This window comes from Melanaphis sacchari, unplaced genomic scaffold, assembly GCF_002803265.2.
Source record: "Melanaphis sacchari strain LSU unplaced genomic scaffold, SCAv2.0 Contig23_pilon_pilon, whole genome shotgun sequence".
NCBI classification, from domain to species: Eukaryota; Metazoa; Arthropoda; class Insecta; order Hemiptera; family Aphididae; genus Melanaphis; species Melanaphis sacchari.
This window is the reverse complement of record NW_020271114.1, coordinates 2,501,278-2,522,460: the sequence shown is the minus strand read 5'-3', so window position 1 is coordinate 2,522,460 and position 21,183 is coordinate 2,501,278. Positions and strand designations below refer to the sequence as shown.

At 29.7% G+C, this 21,183-nt stretch overlaps 1 protein-coding gene across 10 annotated transcripts in view; it reads right to left on the bottom strand.

Annotated features, from left to right (window-relative positions):
- Positions 1-6,170: 6,170 nt before the first annotated feature.
- Positions 6,171-21,183, bottom strand: part of LOC112594575 (trichohyalin) — a 33,199-nt gene continuing 18,186 nt past the window's right edge. For 5 of the 10 annotated variants that reach the window (XM_025339425.1, XM_025339427.1, XM_025339426.1 and 2 more), the window contains 15 exons: positions 20,253-20,513; positions 18,767-18,934; positions 17,443-17,610; positions 16,193-17,149; positions 15,947-16,099; positions 15,694-15,882; positions 15,284-15,423; positions 13,014-15,216; positions 12,483-12,740; positions 12,232-12,425; positions 12,067-12,169; positions 10,621-10,854; positions 9,785-9,933; positions 6,519-6,672; positions 6,171-6,407 (listed from right to left, as the gene is read on the bottom strand). In XM_025339425.1, the coding sequence (XP_025195210.1) occupies positions 6,348-6,407; positions 6,519-6,672; positions 9,785-9,933; positions 10,621-10,854; positions 12,067-12,169; positions 12,232-12,425; positions 12,483-12,740; positions 13,014-15,216; positions 15,284-15,423; positions 15,694-15,882; positions 15,947-16,099; positions 16,193-17,149; positions 17,443-17,610; positions 18,767-18,934; positions 20,253-20,513 (5,391 nt within the window). In that variant the 3' untranslated portion in view covers positions 6,171-6,347. Of the gene's footprint in view, positions 6,408-6,518; positions 6,673-9,784; positions 9,934-10,620; positions 10,855-11,337; positions 11,378-12,066; positions 12,170-12,231; positions 12,426-12,482; positions 12,741-13,013; positions 15,217-15,283; positions 15,424-15,693; positions 15,883-15,946; positions 16,100-16,192; positions 17,150-17,442; positions 17,611-18,766; positions 18,935-20,252; positions 20,514-20,953; positions 21,094-21,183 lie in introns of those variants that run through there. The other 5 variants (XM_025339429.1, XM_025339430.1, XM_025339432.1 and 2 more) reach the window with 3 other exon arrangements.

Sequence of the window (21,183 nt, the reverse complement as noted above, 5' to 3'; positions counted from 1 at the left end):
AAGCTTTTTAGTCTCTTATTATTACATAAATCAATTAAACTTATTTATTAAATGAATATTTCTAACTACTGTAGTTCAATAACATTCATTTTTTATGTCTTACATTTATATGTTATATGTACCTACATGTTGTGAATGTAATAGCGGTTATTACTGTAATGATATGCTCACACATCATAATTTATTGTATATTTTATCATTTCGTTAAATAAAGTAACGGTCAAGTTGTCGCACGCAGATAGCCTTCAATAAAAACCTATAATCCCTATTGATCACTGACGAGAGAGACGATCTACATTGTTTGGCCATGTGGGAACCCAAACGCTATTGTGACCATATGGCACAAAGCGTTTGACCTATTTTCGTGTGCCGCCAAAGACAAGGGATGGTCCAATGAGGCTCTCTGTCATCGGGGACCCTGGCTGTCTTGATCACGTCGTCTTCTCTAGTCAGTGCATGAGCACTAGCCAAACCATCGAGTGCATGAGCACCAGCCAAACTATCGAGTGCATGAGCACCAACAAAATTGCAGTGCAGGCGCATCATAAAAACGAGCAGGAGCTCTTCCCAAGACACATCACACACCCTACAACTCAAGACTGCGGGCGACAGCTGGACTTCTTTCTTTTTCTAAGATAAAATCAGTGTTGTTTTTCTTATTTAAATTTAAGTTTTCCTTAAGTCATATCGCAACTTGTATTATCTTGTCTTATATCTTTCTCTGAGGATCGTACTACAGGTATACACCGCGGCGAACCAGGTAAGGTGCATGCCCTATATACTTATTGTCAGTACGAAATATTTTGCTATTTAATTTACATACGGTGTATTTGATCATATTCTCGAAACACGATCTCGAGAACCCTCCGAAGAACAGGAGGAAGGTAATAACGCAAGAACAAGTACATTCAATATTTATTAATACCGGACTTACATACAAGGCTTGTGTCCCTTGTGTCAGTCCGGCCACGTCATACTCATAACAAATACCCTTTTATAATAATTTTGAATATCTTACATCTTTTTATTTTAATTTCTCTTATTTTTGTGTTATTACATTACTAATTAGTAATAAGTAATAACATAGACGTTGAGCTCTTTGATCAAAATTGTTTTCTATTTAAATTTCTATAAATACGTATAGCTAAAGTAATAACAAATTATATATTTACATAATAATTTCTATGGCCAAATTTTAAGTATGTAAGTTTTTAAATTTCATGTTATTAGATTTACTAATTATTGGGTTAGAATTTAACTTAGAATACTGTTATTTCAACTAATCAGCAATGTCATGTTCATTTATCGAAACAATAATATTATATTTTGTTTTTATATTAATACGTCTGTTAGTTTCTTCATTTTATATTTAATGATAGTTATTGTAACTCGTATTGAAATAAAATATTAATCTTAATAATTAAAATTAATTAATTTTGAAAATTATTTTATATTTATAAATTTACCACAATTTTAGAAATATTCCGCCATTGTTTAAATCTATCAAAAAATAAATTTCTTGTAAAAATGTAAAAAAAAAATTATTTAAATTTTATTCTAAATAATATCTAAATCTAGTATCTTGAAATTTTAAATAAAAGCTACTTAGAAAAAATTTCTTCAAAAAAGTATGATAAAAGAAGCCACTGTTGTCGGTTTAGTTAATATTTAGTTGTATTTTTAACAATATACATATTCAGTTGAAACTGCTTAATATTCCATTTATGTGACTACGTAATTTGGTCTTGTTAACCAATTGGTGAGTTTAATAAAACATAATAAATCAACGTTGGAAGTTTAGCTGAGACATAGGATTTTTTGCATATTAACCGATATTACGTGTTGATTGATGATGTACTAAACGATTTCTATATAAATATGATAACTATAATTGGTTTTCTTTTTATATATTTTGTATCTATAATATTTAGTAGACACGGTGACAGGGGAGGTTGGACATTTAGAATTATATTTACAGGCTTATAGCTGAATTCTGTTCGATGATACACTTGATTGAGTCGAATAAAACAAGTATACTCTGTCTTCTAGCGAGAGAGCACGGTTAGGTTAGACGAAAATCGTTTTTTTTGCACGTTCCTTAGCGATACCGTACCACAGTAGAATCTTGGTACTCATGTGAGAATGAACAGAGTGGTGTATTTCTAGCAGGACGAGTATAGCCAGTATCTATAGGTGATGTTGGATTTTCCTATTTTTATCATTATAGGTATTGTTTTTCAGACTCAATAAGGTAATTTGTCGAGTCAATATAATAGATGTACACTTGGGGATCTACTGGACTTAAACGCTATACATTTCTTACGTAATTTTTGATAGAAAATTCGATTTACTACAACTCACTTTAGTTTATTTTATATTTATTAATCAGCGCTATTTTTATATTCAATTTAATGAACTGTTTTTTCCTGTAGGTATTCATAGTAAAACACGTATAATAGAAATAATTGTAATTGTACGTATCTACGTTTATAGATTATTATTATATTATTAATGTTATAATATGATGAACAAAATAATCTTGAAAAACATCTTTGCACCAATCTACACCCACACTTTCATAAAAGCACATGTAGTTGCATTCTTTGGTCATTGATCACCCAATTGGATGCCACTGATTTTACAGGTTTTTAACCTATCATAATATTTCAATAATTTATGATAAATCTCAATAAAAGTGATTGGCCAACTATCATATTATGTTATTTTCATTACTATAATTATTTAATTTTATTGTCAGAATAATATTTAATGAAAATTAAAATGTTAAAGCGAAGCAATTAAGCAAGTGTTATAAAAAATAATCGAAAACAAGTTAAAAGTAGATACAAACATTTAAAAACCATATAACATTTCAAAGAAGAAATTAAGTACAATACATGATCAAACAAATTTTGATTAAAATGTTGTAGTTATGTTTAAACGTTCACTGGAACTTATTAAAATGAAAGGGAAGAGTGTAAAAAAGTAAGCAAAATTTGTAATTTCTTAGTTTTATAAGTATAGTTATTTAATAATTTGTATTACGTTATTTTATGTTAATTCTGTCGTTCTCAGTTTTATTTTAGATTTTAAAATACATCTGAAAAATTTTGAGAATATATTTAGATTTAAAAAGAGTTGTACCCGATCAGGAAATCATATTTGTTGCCCTTGCGACAACCCGTTTCTGGATAATAATTTAGCGTGCTTGCAAAACAGGGCATGGTTTATTGTCTTAACAGTACTATCAGTGTGATTCGCTCTAAAGTCGAAACCCTGTTCGATTCACAGAAACTGAAATACGGAATAGTATCGATTTAAATATTACAATAATAATACGCTACCCAGCACCCTATATGTGCGAGTGTGCGGCGTATTCGATCTGATAAACTATTGCGATAATAACGCAATGCAAGTAATGTAAAAACTGCTGGTTAGGTATTGGCGGAATCACAATACGGGAACCGTTTTCAAACAAGTGCAATACAATATATAATATTATATACGGTAGTCGATTTCGGAAAATTGGTTTTGAGATCTTCGTGATGATGAAAAATAAAACCGTTTGGGGTGAACAATTTTATTACGCGTTCACACACTGCTGGCGGCGAGAAAACGCCGTACAGACGGGAAAAAAAAAACAACGTAATCGTTGAATTGGAAAAGAAATCCTTCGTGTAACACACTTTATAGTACATACGCCGAGGACCGTGTGTCGGCGCACACGCGGACACAGTATTAATGATTTTTGTTTCGGTTTCTACTCTTTTTTTTTTTCTCGTATGCAGACAAATAGACAATGTACTACGCCACTACGATACTGTATAGGTACGGGTACGCGATATTATGTTATATAATATATATATATATATATATATGTACGCGCGCGCACACACACACAGAATCGTCGACTCTAACACCATCACTTCCTTTGCTTTGTACTCGGACTCATATATAACATTCTTGAATACGCGCACCTACCTGCAACACCCGAAATGCATACGAGTGTGTGTGTGTGTGTGTGTACGCGTATTATGCAGTGTCCGCGACCAATTCAATATTATAATAATGATATATGATTGAAGACACCACCCCCGCACGACACCGCAGTCGGGTCTTTTTGTGTGATTTTTGCACGAAAAACGCATCGTCGGCCCCATTATGCGGAGTACAAGAAAAGAGAGGACGGAGACGACGATAATAATGTAATATATTATAATAATATAATGGTGCGGCGGTGTAGGACGTGTGTACGTTGGCTGGCAGATAATATATAATATACCCCAAATGCACACAATAATAAACGAGACGACGCGACCCTGCTGCTGCAGCCAGTCGCCGTCATCGTGGGAAAGCAAAATGCAGGACACGTAACATACGGGTGGAAAAAAATCGAAATAAAAATCGTTTAATTTTTTAACTTTATTCATATGAACACAATTCCATATTTTTATGATATAACAATGATTCATAAAATTTTAACCATAACATATAATATTTAACATAATCGCACATAGTCTCCCTACTATAATACCTATATAATATTTTGTATAATATAATATTGTATATAATTATTATTGGTTGTTTTTTTTTTTTGCTGTAAGTCCCAAACGCGCGCGTCTCCCACTGTGGTTATTTCTATAATATTATCCCGATACACACGAACGGCCGATGCGCAATACGAGATGGATTTTTCTATTGCAAACAAATTGTTTTGTGGCTTTTGCGTTAGGCAATAAACGGATAACAGAACCGTGCGCGGACGCCCGCTGCACTCATCGGCGGATAACTATCATCTCACCTACGTAAATATTGCTTGCATGTGAGTGCGTGTTTGAAACTGAGCGAACGTGTATCATGTGTGTTGGTCTAAATGTTATCGCTATACGTCTGTAACCTACGAAAAAAAAAAAGAAGCCTCACGACGATTCTATAACAACTATAAATATATGTATAATGCATATAATATAAACGTTTCAATACACATCTGTTTATTCGTGCTGGTACGACAAAACGACACTATATATATTATTATTATAGGTGGACAAATTAAAAAAAAAAATACAAACAATTGATTGAATATGAATTACACTTTTTTGAATTTTTTATTTATTTATTTATTTTTTTTTGTAGAACACGATAGTAGGAAAAAAAGGCCAAGCGATGAAATATTATACTCGAATGAATCTGTGTATGACAAAGTCGGGAGTGTTTTTACGCGATAAGTTAGTATTATATTTTATTATATATTTTTAATTATATTCATTAAGCTAACCGTATTATTTATAGTATTAGAAATAGTTTTAATAATTTGCATACAAAATTATTCTTAACATTGTGGCTTATGTATCATAATAATATATTATTTTGTGCTTGTTTTTGTTTAAAAAAAAAAAAAAATGTATTCGATTTAGTTTAGCGAAAAACAGCAACAATTTTTAATAATTAATATAATTTTTATTTTTATTTACAGTCCTTAAACGCACAAATAGATTGTATAATAAAAGATAACGATCTGCACGTGTAAAATTATAAAAAGAAACGATCAAGTGTATGACTATTAGCAGCTTCCACGAGTCCTTCGTTAAGTATATCAATGTCAACGTCCAAATTTATAAACTCAATAATATCAACGAATTCATAATAACATTATTAAACAGACGATTAAAATACGGTGAAACGTAGGAAACATCATATAATTCGTGAACATTTCCCTTAAAAAAGAACCGTTTCAATATTGAGTATAGATGTCTTCGCGAGGGACGTTTTTTTGCGCAAATCGCGGGCAAGTAAGTTTTACAGGTATTATAAAATATGTATATAAGTATAACCGTTAGTCGATTTTTTGCACGACCTAATCGCCATAACAATATTAAAAATTAATTGTTTTTCGGTAAAAAAAAAAAAAAAAAATAATAACACGGAGAAAAATCGCGACCGATAAAAATCATTTTTCACTTAATGGCTATAGTAATAATTTGTCTGAAACACGGTTCGTTACGGTCGAGAATCAAAACGCACGTTAATAAATATTATTAAACATAATTTTAACTTTTTTTCGAAAGTGATGCACAGTGAAAAATAGAAAAAAAGTATAAAAAAAAAATATACATAATATTATATACTAGTATTTGATAAAATAGTTAAATTCTAAAAAGTATTATATTTAAGTAGACATTTAAAAATTATAATTATACATAGGAACTAATGCGGGACAGGTTTATAATTTTTGGATAGACTAGTCCGAAATTAGGTAGGAAAACAAAAACAGTTTATCAACCAAACCTAATACTCATACTAGACTAACCTAAACGACAACATTATAATTCATAACAATTACATAAATTTTAATAATTGTTGCTTTTCGCATTCGCTGTCTCTTGGAGGAGTTCAATGGCCGTTTCGGTCTGAAACAAAAAATAATATATACTTAAGGTACATATACAGTTTTTTTGGTAAAGCAAACGCGTCAAACAGGTACATATTATTATTTTTGCTCTGTTTTTATTTAAACTCACTTCTTCGTGTAGACGTTTTATCAGTCGGGCCTTGTCGGCTTTCAACTGGTCGATCACATCAGTCTGTTTGGCCGTATAGTGACGTATATCATTGAATTCTAATAGCGCTAGATGTGCATCTTTTTCGCTTATGGCCGATTCCAAGGCTTCTTGTCTGAAAAATGACAATTTTAAATATATATAATATAAGATATTTAGAATTTAGACGAAACCTAATAAGAAGGTCATTTTTAAACACGTGTGTGCTTTAACAGAGCCAATCCAGTTATAAAGGTGTTTTATTCACTTAAATAGAAGTATAATAATACTATAAATACGCATTATAGTAATTGTAAATTCTACCTGAGGAAATATATAGGTAAAAAAGGGATTTGTGAATTCCTCCCAGAAAAAATAAATACTTTTTTTCAATCGAGATAGATAATCAAACATTAGGATTATTAGTAAAATATAAAATCGAAGTCTCAGTTATTAGACATTGGATAATAAAATATTTTGAATTAGTTTTTTAAAGCCCCAGATGATTTTTCATTACTTTAAAATAGTTTTAAGACAAATTACCATAGAATAACACAATTTACAGATTATTTATTAAATAATTATACAATAAATGACGTAGTTTTTCCTCAAAATATATGAGCTACTGCTATAGAAAATTTAAACCGAACAGCAAAAACTTGAGAGCTATTTCATTCTCATAAATATAGAGATTAAAAAAAAATATGTGTATAATATGCAAAATATATTTAGAAAATATAAAAATAACGAAATATCTATGCACGATTATACAGGAAAAGTAGCTTATTATTTTGATTTATGAGAATTAAAAAAATAAATAATAGTATAGAAATGATTTAATTTTAGTGATTTTAAATTTAGATTTTAAATGATTATATTTTTATTTGTCTTAATTGTTTTTATTATTATTTAATTAAACACAGACACAACTATTATTACGATTCTTACGATTTTTATTAACTATATATTAGTTATATGTGATAATAATTATTGACTTAATATTGTGAAATATATGTATTTGTTTTAAATTTTAATATTTATAATGATTAACCTATGTTATGAGTTATTACTATTATTATTATTATCGATATGAATGTGATACATTTACAAATTTTCACATCAATAATAAATAATAAATGTATTATTTTAAGAACTACAAAACTATTATTTTGTGGAAAATACACGATTGAAAAACACAAAAAAATAAATTAACTTTAAACTTTTGAAATCTGTTTATGAGAACTTATTACATATACATAAATTGCGTTAATTAATTATAGAATTTCTGGGCAGAATTTACACGGATTCAATTAATATTATAGAGTGTATGAATCTTACGCGGTGTATTCAAAAGTATTATTGTAAGAAAATACAAATGAGGTACCTATACAGAGACATGTATCTAATAGGCAATAGCTCACAAAATTAATGACTTCTAGCAAGGGCATATTAAAGCTAATATCACTATATTATTATATTCGTAAAAACAAAACTTCCCAATCAGCTGGCGTTTAACAACAGATAATTTATCTACCCCGATGCGGCCACCACATGAATAAATTATGATGATCATGACACTTATAAATAATTTATCATTTTTTTTTTTTTTTTTTAATCGCGGATAATATCGACCGACGATGGCATGTGTATAATAACAATAATAATATCATGTGTTTTTCTCACAACCCGAATGCTAAAAAAATATTCGTCATCTGCAAGGTCTACCGCCGGGCCGTCCGCGTATTCGGCCGAGTTGCATTATTTTTGACAGTACGTATTAGGTGCGTACGGCAACTATATTATTATTATTATTATATTTTATTGTAACACTCTATTGTCGTGTCGCAGCACGCGATCGTTGGAGATACGTGGCCGCCGAACAATGGCGAAGGGTCACGGTTACAGAATATTCCGGACATTCCGTCACCACACGTCCGACTTACGTTACTTCTCTTATTATTTTTCGAGATTTACCGATAAGGTCGACGAGTGTGTTGCACAGTCGCACCACGACGGACTGCATGCAGAACGCCAAAGACTATTTTATAAAGACTCGGATCCGTATGTATAAATACGCCGCCACACTCGTCTGAGTATGTTCCATGCGTTCGGAGACCTTCAAAGTCTTTGACTTTTAAGCGTCGATGTATGTTTATAATCGTTTATAAATGCACAATACAGAAGAAGTGTGTCAACGTTCCGAACGAAAAACAAAATAATTCGACAAAACGTCAAAAACGCGATTTAAATTTTTATTATTTTCCAGTAAAGGGGGTAATAATCGTCGGATTGCAGACACTAAGTAATATTCACTAGCCGTTAAAATTCAACCCCGGACGGTTGACCGTTTAAAATCGTAAGTCCTGTGACGTGTGTTTCATCGTTCCAATTTTTGCTATAGGTACCTTTAATAATATTTGTACCGGCGGTGGGTAAACTCGTTTTATTGTTTTGATAGTTGAGTTTTGGTTTATTTTTCAAATTTGCAATAATTTCATCAATAATAATGGACCAATGCGGTAAGTCGGTACCAAGTGCCATTCGTTTCACGTCGCGATAAGTCTGTGTTGAATCTCAATTCCCATATGAGCGAAAGGTACCCGAGGAACACCCACACCAATTATTCACGTGTGCACTCTTTTCAAGATTGATGGTTCGCGCTGGCTTATATTTTCATTATTTGTGCATGTGTTTGAGTGTCGGATTTCATTGGCAAGCTGTGCATGTATAGTAATAATACATTTTATTATTATGATCAAATTATATAATACGCTTGTAAACCTACTGGCTACGATAAAATTTAAGTCGTTGTATGGCAAACTTAAACTTTAAAATCAACGTATTCTCTTGTAACAATGTATCGAAAAGTGCGTAAAATATATTATAATATAAAAATAAGTATGGATTTTCGAATAAATAATTTGATGAATAGATTTTTATGAAATCGTTAAATCGACAAAAATAATTTATCTTTTTTTTTTTTTTAATCAAACACATTCGAAACGTTAACATGTTTTTTTCACGTTTTTCATGTACTACATTATTTATATTAATTAATGAGTGGGTTAAAAAGAAAGATTGTAGTAAAGTTAAATCATTTTATACTAGCTCTAAAAAGTACTAAATAATTAACTTTTACTAATTTTAAATGTTTAGGTTATTTTTAACAACAATTTATTTAATACTATTAATTTTGTAGATTGTCTTATGTACGTTAAAACATTGGGGACAAATATATTTTTATTTACCTCAATTGTGATAACTCTTGAAGTTTTTTTCGTCTTTCAGACTGAAGACTGAATAGCTGTTCTTCTAACGCCTCCAGTCTCTTGTACAGCCCACGACAATTTTTGCATTGGTTTTCTGCCAAAGACAATCGCTCTTCCAATCTACAGACCTATTTAAGACAATCATTATTATTTGTCTATTTATTTTAACTTATTATAATTATTGTATAAAGACAATCTCTTTTAATAATATTCCTAAGACCTACTGTTTCACTAATATTAAATGAAAATATTATTGTTATAAAATAAAGTGTTATTGGGCTAGTTTGAAAAATTAAATTAAAATATTTTGTTAAGTTTAACAAAAGCATAATGTAATATAATATTTTTATTACGTTTAATATACCACAATAATGTATTACACCGTAATACATCTCATTATAGGCAACCAAACATACTCACACAAATGCTTTTTGGAAACCATCATATTGTAACATTTATATGTTAGATAAATCTATTTCATAACTTATTATTCAGTGTCGAGCAATTTAAATAAAAAATAAGATTGTTCTATTGTTTCTCAAAGTTGTATTGTATTGCACATAAAACTATTTATGTAATTATTATTTTAATTGTATGTGTATCATTTATTACAATAATATTATTTAAAATGTATTATAACTATTTCTTGTTAAAATCTCGTGTCTGACAATAATATTGTCTTCAAAAATCTACTCAAGATTCAGAATTGTGAGAAAAAAAATAATGAATACCTTCAAAATAATAGGAACATTTTTTTATTTTATTATAAATGGACCATTTCGTGATTGTCTGTGATAATTTACTGTAGTTAATACCTGATCCTGAATGTCCTTTCGTTTGATCTGTTCTTGGAACAAGTCTTCCTCGCGTTCCGATATGATCGTTACGCTCTCTTTTAGTGCTTCCTGTAGTTCTTCAATGTGATCGTTTTTAAGCTGTATTACGTCTAACAACTCTTCCAGTTCTTCAGCAAATTTGCGTTCTAATTCACTTTTAACGTGTTCAAAGTTACCGAGTAGCGTTCCGACGTCCTCTGGTATGTCTATATTCTACGGGAATGGACGTATGGGGATTGGAGTAATAACAAAAAATAAATATAGAAAAACAAAACAATGGTAACTACAAAAATTAGAGTTCAACAGCTGGCCCTTCTAAAAACAATTAACCGGATTATAACACTTTCTTTCCTTTGGATTAAATAAATATTTACATTATTTTAATATTATTATATAATTATTAAGTAAGAAATTAGTTCAATATTAAAACCGCAGTAGCGAATTCAACGAGGTAATATTTATGTATATACAATTTTTATGATATAAATAAAAATACAAAACAAAAATAATAAAATGAAATGAAACGAAAATAATTATTTTATAATAGTTAATAAATAAATTTGTTTTTTCAAACTTAACTAAATTGTGACAGCACAAACGGTTTTACTTTTTATAATTGAAATAAGTCTTATAATGAGATATGATTTAAGTAAAAAATAAAACAAATTAAAAAAATAATTATTTGTTTTTTTTTTGTTTATTGGAATAGTCCTTTCAAAAAGGTCGCAGGGCCAGGCTGTGTACGGTAAAAATAAATAAAACAAAAAATAAAATAAAACAAAACAAGTGGAAAGATTAAGGAAAGGTAAGATAAAAAATTTTGGGTTAGTACAATTGTTATTACTTATCATACTAGATAAAATATACAAATTATTATAAAACGACGCCATACGACTTTTATAGTTAAAATTTGTGTTAATGAATATATTTAGGACATACTAATTACTTTTTATTCTCACCTTTTTATGTAAGTTATTTTGTGTTTTAAACTTACAAGCAAAAAAATTTAAAGATATTTTGAAAAATTTAAGTTTAATGCTTTACAATTTTTAAATATTTATATGAGATATAGAATTTTTTTTATGGTTTGTATTTGATATGATTAAAAATGTTCTAACGAATGTTATTTTATTAATTTCTGTATGAAAATTATTTCATATTAACAGTAAGTTAGCTTTCTTTACTAAAACTTTTTACCACAATACATAAAATATTGTTAATATACATTTACATTTTTATTTGGTGCCTATCTTAGAAAGTTTTTAGTTTTATTAGTTGTACATATTTTAGTATTTTTTTTTATTATTTAAGTAATAAAGTGTCGTTATAAACTTAAGACAAATGACAACTTTGTTAGTGAAAGCATTTATTAAAGCAATCATTTCATTAACGGCGTCGTTTTCAAATAAACTTATTCGACGTTACCTCATCGTCTTTTTTCGGCTGTCTTGAAGAGTGTGATTGTTGCTGCTGTTGTTGAGATGATGGATGTGGAACTCTCATCTTAGATTGTGCATTTTTCAACGCTCTAAAAATGTTTCAATACATTTAAACATGAACACGGAATTAAAATGTGTGTATTGTACGTACTCTTGTAATTCTCTGATTTGTTTTTCTTTTGCGTTTTGTTCTTCCTGACCCATTTGCACAACTTGTAGCAGCCTCTCCATGTCTGTTTGCGATCTACTCGCTTCGTCTTTAGATTTTTCCAACTCTTTTTGTAAGCTTTCAATCTGGCTTTGCAGTCTTTTAATTTCATCACTATCACCGACTTGTGACTTGCCCTGAAACATTGTTATTTAAAAAATTTAAAATCACTTTGAGATAGTAATACAATTTACTTTGTTTATTTGAGATTCCAAGAGATCCAAATTTTCTTTTCGTTTCTTTAATTTAGCATCCAACTCTGCCACGTGTTTTTCTTTTTCTTCTAACTGTCTAGATCTGCCATCGACACTTTTTCTAAGTTCTTCAAGTTGTCGACGCTGCGCTTCTAATTGTCTTTTTTGTTCCTCTAATTGTGCTTTTAACGAGTTTGTTTCTTCACTCGACTTTGATGCTATTAGATGAGCTTTTTTCTGGGCTTCTTGTAATTCAAGCTAAAAATAATAATAATTATAATAATAATAATAACAATAATTAAAAGTATATGTATTTTAATAAACGTATAAAATAATATAAATTATAAAATATAAAATGTAGTGATAAACTGAGGGAAAAAATAATAACGAAGAATAGTAAAAAGTTTATTAAAATAAAAATAATAATAAATAGGTACATTCAAATAATAATTCATTTTTCTAATAAATAATAAAATTGTATGGTTGGGATGAAAATAATAGTACAAGGTAGATATAAACCAGATGGCCAACCTGCTTCTTTTCAAGTTCGTTTCGAATCTGTTGATTTTGATGTGATACTTTATCTTTTTCCAAAGCAAGGTTTTTGAGCTCACTTTGAGTATGGTCTAGTTCGTCCAAAAGTTTTCTCACGTCTTCTTTCAAAGCATTATCGTTCGACGTTGCCGAGATTTGAAGTTGTTTTTCTAATGTGGCAACTTTAGTAGTATATTCGTCCGTTTTTCGTTTACTCTCTGTCTGAAGGGCTTGTAGTTGTTTTTTAAGTTCGGCAATGGCTGTTTCTTTTGTGTTTATCTGTTGTTGTGCTGACTGTAATTTCTTTTGGAGTTCTTCAGTCATCATGCGTTGGGCATCCATCGATTTCTGTAAATTAGTTCTTTCACTGTCGACACCCTGATCACGCTCTCTTAACGCTACTTGCATTTGTTGTATTGCTTGCTGAAGAGTTTTCGTTTCTTGTTCTTTGATTGCTAAGTTTTGTCTACAAGTATCCAATTCTTTATCCTTTGTTCTTATTAAATCTCTTAAACGGGAAGAGTCTTGCTCGTTGTTCTGTTTGGCACTCGTGTCTTGATTTCTGAGCTCAGCCTTTAATCGTTTAACTTCATCCTTTTCTATTTCCAAGCTTCTTTCGGACGCTTGCAATTTATCTTGGCATTGTAACAACACTGACTGAGACTTCTTTAACATGTTAATTAACTCATCTCTTTCAGAAGTTACTTTTTTGAAGTCTCCTTCAAGTTTAGACATTTGTTTTTGTGTTTCTTCCAAACGTCTCTCACTGTTCTTCATCTGTTTCAATAACTCTTCTCTTTCTGTTAGTATGATACTAGAGCTATCTAATCGTGATTTCCATTCTTGTAACTGTTTTTCTTTAATTTCGAGTTTTTCCTTGAGAATTTCTTTTTCTCTCAAAGCTTGATTTAGATCTTGTTGGACCTTCACAATATTTTCTTTTACATGAAGTTCAGAACTAGATAAAGACATTTGCTGTTGCTCTAGTGCTCGTTTGACTTGATGTAGCTCAGTCTCTAATTTTAATTTATCTTCAGAAATCCTAAGACATTTTGCTTGACTTTGTTCAAGGCGGTCTCGCAACCTATCTTCAGACATCGTGCGGTCGAAATCTCCAAAGTCTTTACATGTACTTTGTGACCTTCCTAACACTGGTTTGTCTCTCATAAACCTATCGTAATCTCTTTCTGGTTTGAATTGTAATAATTCAGCTTCAACTCGAACTAAATCGGTTTTCAATTTCTCATTTTCTTTCTTTAGTTTATCTACATCCATTTGGGTTCTATAAAGTTCCATTTCAGTTTTTTCTTGTGACTGTTTTGTTTTTGCATAACGATCTTTGGTTCTTTCTAAGTCAAAACTATTTTGCTCTCCAACTGTAGCAATTTCTATCCTTAACTTGTCATTATCTGTTGCTAGTTTGTCACATTTCATTTGCAACTTTTCGTGATCCAATATAAACTTTTCATTCTCTTTTTTAAATTTAGAATATTCTGATTTACTTTTTTCCAATTCCAAGTTTATATCATGTATTTTATCTTCCAATTTTTTACACGTTGACTGTAGTTTTTCTGATTTTTCCATTTCTTGAGTATATTTAGTTCTAAATACTTCCAATTCTTCTTTCATTCTTTCTTGTTGTCTAACTGAATATCTTTCTGCTTCATCTCTAAAAGTAGATGCCTGTGTTTTATATAAATCAATATCCGATTGCGACTTTTTATAATCTATCATTAGTTTATTATACTTTTCGGACATTTTTTCCAGTTCAATCGAAAGTTTATTTACATCTTTCTGTTGGTCTTCAAGTAATACTTGTGTTTTAGAAACTTGGGAATGAGCTCTTTCCATTTCGTATGCGTTATTCATAGCTTCTGTCTGTAGTTTATCTCTTTCAGCTGACAGCCTTCTTACATCCATTTGCAATTTATCACACCGTTCTTTCATTATGTCCAAGTTATTCATTAGGTGATCTTTTTCGTCTTTGAACTTGTCTTCTACGTCTTTAGTTCTTTCTAATTGTATTACTAGTCTGTCATATGATTCTTGTAACTCTTGTATTTCTGATTTGGATTTCCTTTGATCTTCCCTAGCTTTCATTGCATGTAGTTGTAGTTTTTCCATTTCTAATTTGACATCATCTCTTTCATTCTCGGCAGTTTCTAAAGATTTCTTTACTTGATATAGTTCATTTTGTAATCTGAAAAAAGAAACAAGAAATAGTATTAGTTGTTATACGTGTCTAATTATTACCATATAATTGTTACCTATCATATTTTTCCATAACTCTATCTAGCTCATCTTTAGCATTATTTTTGTCTTGTATTGCTTCATACATTGCTTTCTGACACTTTTCTACTTTTTCTTTTTGCAAATCAACTTCATTAATAGCATCTTCTTTTTCAAGCTATAAATAAAAAAAAATTAGAACAGTTGATGATAATAATTGACATTATAAAATACAAATTTACTCTTTATCAATTTTTACATTTTACCTAAATGCTTAAAAATTTTTAATCAATTTAAATTTACTAGTACGAGAATTAATTTAATTTAAACCTGAAGTATAAATATTTTAATTAATTTTTTTAAAACACACAACTTATGATTAAAAAATTGTATGTAAAATATTCTGATATAATACATAAATTGCTTAGTATAATAATTTTTTAGATACCTGTGTTTTTTTAAACATTGATTGTGCCTTTTCAAATCTTTCTTCAGTGAGATCAAGTTCAGCTTGAATTTTTTCTTTTTCTCTTTGGTACTTCATTATTTGTGAATGGAATAGATCAGCGTCATTTTTATTTTTTTCACTGTCATCTAACAATTGATTTTTTTCTTTTTGCAATCTGGCTACCATTGACTAAAACAATAAAACAATTTACATTGTTATAATATATTTATTTAACTTACTACATTGTATTTACTTGGCTGATTTCGTATTTAGCCTTTAAGTTTTCTAGCTCGCTTTGAATAGTTTCCTTGTCTTTTTGTAAACGTGCAGATTGTCCTAGTGCTTTGTCTAATTGTGTTTGAAGATTATTAAGTTCAAATGTATTTTGTTCCTTTTCAATATGCCACTAGATACAATATAAATAATTAATATAAATTTATATACGTAAATATAATAAAAAGTATAAAAAAGTTATTATTGTGTGTATATTTTGATTTACCTTCCTCAGTTCATTAGTTGTCTTATTTAATGTATCTTGCACACGATCGGTTTCTCTTTGTGCATCGTCTAACATCATTTGTAATTTTTCTTGCTGAAGTTGTGCTTTTCCTAGTGTACTCTGAGATCGTTCCAAATCTTCTTTAGTTTTTTCTAACTCAACCAATGCCTTTTCTCTTTCCGCAAGGATTCTAGTTACACTTGATTGATTACGTTCGTATTCATCCTTGACATTATTTATGTCACCTTGGGACTTTTCTAGTTTTGTTACTAACCTATATATTTCGCCTTGAGACATTTCATGTTTTTCTTGTAATGCTTTGATTTCACCCATTAGCTTATCATTATCAGCTCGAGTTATGCGGAGGTCGGCTTGTGCTGCTCTCAAATCTGCAAGTGCTTTGTCAGCTCTGTCTTGTACTCTGTCCATTTCTTGTGATTTGGTCAGCGTGCTTCTACCGAATGTCGTCTGCGATAACTCCAAATCTTGCCGTAGTTGGGCATTTTCCAGTTCTAATCTGGCGAACTTCTGTCTTGTATACTCCCAATCCGCTCCACTTCTATTCACTTCACTTGACGCTTTTTCCAATTCAGCCTTTGATTTTCCTAGCTCGCTTTGTGATTGTTCCAATCGTTCTTCTAAACGACTTTTCTCAGAATTTGCTCTACTCAATCGAGTGTGAATCTTTTCGACTTCACTTTCTAATGCATGAAGTTTCAATTTGAAATCAGCTATATCCCTTTCGTGTAACTCCCTTTCTTCTTGTCTATCTTGTTCAGCTCGATCTCTCTGTTCTCGTAATTGATTCATCTGTTTTTCTTTGTCACCTATTGCTTCTTCTAGACTTGTAACCGCACCTTCAGATGAGCATTGATGTGCTTGAAGTGACGCTAGTCTTGTTCTAGCCATTTCTACTTGGTTATCTTTCTCTTTCAGTAAGTCTTCTAGATTTTCAATCTAAAATGTTCCATATAAACATAAGTTGTAGTTATTGTAGTAATTGTAAGCGTTTCAACAAATCTACTCACAATAATACTTTGGTGAACATAACAAGCCGAACAAAATAAACCTTTGCATTTTATTGTGTAACAAGAAACTAATAATGAAGAAATAATAATAATAATAAAAAAAAACAACAACAAATAATAATACTTTTAATAATAATATACTGATTTGTGATAACTAAATACAAATTATACTAAAAAATGAATACAAAATGCATAATAAATAAGATTTAAATGTGAACATACTTTTCTTTGCAAAACGTTAATTTTTCTATCCTTAATATCCACGTGATCCTTGAGTTCGTTAATTTCGTTTGTCACTCTATTTTTTTCCTGAGTAGCTTGCAAAGCAGTTTGTGTTTTTTTCTCAATTATACGGTTTTTTTCTTCTAACCGCGAACGTAATTCTTCAACCTGTTAAAATTTAAATAATGTAATTATAAATGTATTGAATAAATTAATTTATTTCTGAAACCTACAAGAATATCATTTACGAACAAACAATTTTATATAGTGAAATTTTTAGTCTAATTCCTACCATTATATTATTATATATACTCTAAAACGACTATAGTAATGCTTGTCGTAATATTTTTTTGTGTTGTAACTTTAATAATATAATAATTTTGCACAGTGCTATAAAAATTGTATGAGAAGTAAACAGAGATAGAAATATAGTAGTACAATCATGCATAAAATAAAACCATTACAAATTCATATTAGAAAAAACCGATAAAACTGAAACGAAATGGAAAAAATACAAAATAATTCATTAAAAGGTCACTCATTTTTCATCATATTAATGATTTAGGTATTTTTTTAATTTTTTTTTTTCTGATATTAATTAATAGTTTTTAAAATTTTATTTTTTTCTTATTATTCTTATTCAAACGCATAGTATTGACAAATTAACATCACGTTTGATTTTTAACTCGTATGATATAATATATTCCACTAGAAAAATCAGTAAGTAAAATTACTTTTATCGCTATCGACATTCTATAATATTATGTTAAGTTTAGAACTATTATGTTAAAAATACTCTTGTGCGGGAGATTAAAATAATTTGATCTTAAAAATACTTTGTTGTAACCAAAATATAAAATCTGTATGATTCTATATTATGTTTGATATTGAATATAATGCATTGATATTCGATAAATATTTTGTGTAGTAATTCCAGCAAAACGCATAAATTACATTGTAAAATAATCAAAATTTATTGTGGTGAACTACAACGAGATGAGAAGCAAATTAAAATAATTTATAATATACAGCTGAAATATAAATAAAACAACAAATACTTGATAATTTGAAAAATTAGAATTTAAACTATTAACAAATGTTATATGAAATACTTAAAGTCGTATTATTGATAAAATAATATTATATAGATAACCCTGAATATTTTGTAAAACATGATGCTGTATGTAGTTTTAGATGCCCGGTTTACCTTATAAATATAACTATATAGTTTTTGATTTATTTCTTCATTTTCACTTTATTCTATAGCAGCTTAGTATGCATTTGGAAAATAACCCAAATGAGAAATTGACTTTATAACACTTACGTCCGCTTGTAACATTGTGTAATGTTCTTCTTTTGCACTCAATGACTCTTTCAGCACTCCGATATGTCGCTGGTAGTCAGTGTGTTGTTCTTCCAAAGTTTTCATTTTGGCACTCATGGCCACAATCTCTTGATCACGTCTTTGGATTTCCGACCGGAACTCTTCTAACTGTACACGATACCAATATCACATTATGCAACTACAGCGGGTTGTCATATCCTCTCAATGTCACTCAAATGAACGCATTAGATAATATTTTGTTTTAGCACACACCATTATACGGGGAATTTCTATTATAGTATTATAATGTTAATAATTTTAGGATGTGAACATCGATGAAAATGTTTTATTCATTATAATCATGCATGGATACTAAATAAAAAATGAGTGAATTTTAAATACGTCATGTTATGAAAGGTCGGGTTATCTAACATGCTTTTGATAGCGGTGTTGATTATTTTTTACGTGAATATTATACTTTAAACTATAATGTGATGAATATGATTTTATTCCGAGAAAACTATTTAAAGTACCTACACAATGTATATTTATAATTGATTATTTTGTTAACAGAATTATTGTATTTTTCTGTGGTGTTTGTAAATATACAAACTTTAAAATCAGTTATTAAAAATGTTTAATACATTTTACCCAACAATGTATTCTAATAAAATCCAAATATATTAATAAACTTCATATAATTATATTTATTTTAAGTTTTTTTTTAAAGTTATTATTATTTAATACTCAATTATGAGTATATGTAAAATAAATGTAATACTATTTTTATTAATGATTTATTTAAATAAAATAATTAGATACATATTGATATAAGTTTTTAAAAAGTAATAAAAATAATCTATAAAGGTTTATTGACTATTGAATTTATAGGATTAATAATTATCGATGTTTTTTATAGATTTATAAGTTCATAATGTAGCATGATATATCGTTATTACTTATTAGTACATACTAAGCCACTAATAAGGTATATACATTATATACATTATATCTACACAATTTTATTTGCTAATAGTTTCTTTTTTTTTTTTTAATTAATCTTTTCAATAAACCGGTATATTATTATTGTTAGATTGTTCTTACCTTTTACGCGACGAAGTGTAATACAATAATAAAGAAGCAACAATCTAAATCTACATATTATGTGCTTTACAAGTAATAAATATTATTGTTATCCAGTCTGTTTATAGTTTAAGTCACCTATCCTACTACCCATTCATTATTATACACAATACACGTTTTTTAATCGGTCACTGTGGAAGGGACATAGCATCTGAAGTCCAAAAAGCATTCCAAGGGTGGTTTGAAAAGATAAAAATAGTTCAAACATTCAAACCAAGAGCGTCACATTAAATTGTCGATGAACCAAGAAGTTGAAAAGTGCATGACATACAAATTGTGAAAAATAAGCGGGGTCAAGAGATGTCCGCTGAAGTCGCATGCGGTCAGTCCGTTGGATACTCACTTGGTGCTTGAACGCTGGCGTCGCCGCGTACTGAACGCCCCTGTCTAGCGCGTGCCCCGGTGACCCGGCGTACAGTCGTATCCTATCCAGTTCTTGTTCAAGGAGACCGACTTCTTTTTCCAATGTCGCTATGCGAGCATCTTTTGTTTCCAAAATGGCTGTCAGCGTACCACTGGAAGCCACCCCCACGTTTTGTGTCTGGTACGCTTTTTCTAACTCCATTTGCAGTGCTTTTAGATTGTCATTGGTAGCCTTTAGGTCCTGCGTTATTGAATCACAAACAAAAAAATACGTGTTTCACAAAAAAGGGTTTTGGCTTAGAGTGGGTATACATATTAGTATTTAACCACCATTCGCCCACTATCAAAAAAAAAATAAAAAATAAAAAATATATATATAAATATATATCTATTTCAAATGTCCTCATGCAAGTCCTCGGACTGTTGGACTAACCACCATTATTGGAGGGACGTATATTGGTAGTAGGTGACTCTGGTATCGAGAACAGGAGCCCATTTACGAAACACGGTCCGGCATGCAAGACCCAATAAGAATCAATTTATTCTTACAAAAAATAAATAAAAACTATACGAAAAATTGAAAACAATTTCTCGATAGTATTCGTAGACCGTAGTCATTAGTAGGTACGTTTGGGTTGTTTTTATTTTGCAGTGTGAGTGTGTGTCTATGTGTGTACTCACGCGCTTCGTACTGTTGAGTTCCTGATCCCGATTCCTGATAACAGACTGGAAGTGGTGGACAAGGTTTTCATTCTCTAACAGTCGTGCCTCTAAATCAACTTGACGGGCCTCTAATTCAATCGCCTCTACCACTTTACCACCTACAAACATCCAAAGCAATTACATATAAAGCCATCGAATTACACTCTAAAAACAAAAAAAAAAAAACAAAAAAATAACAAAAAAAAAAA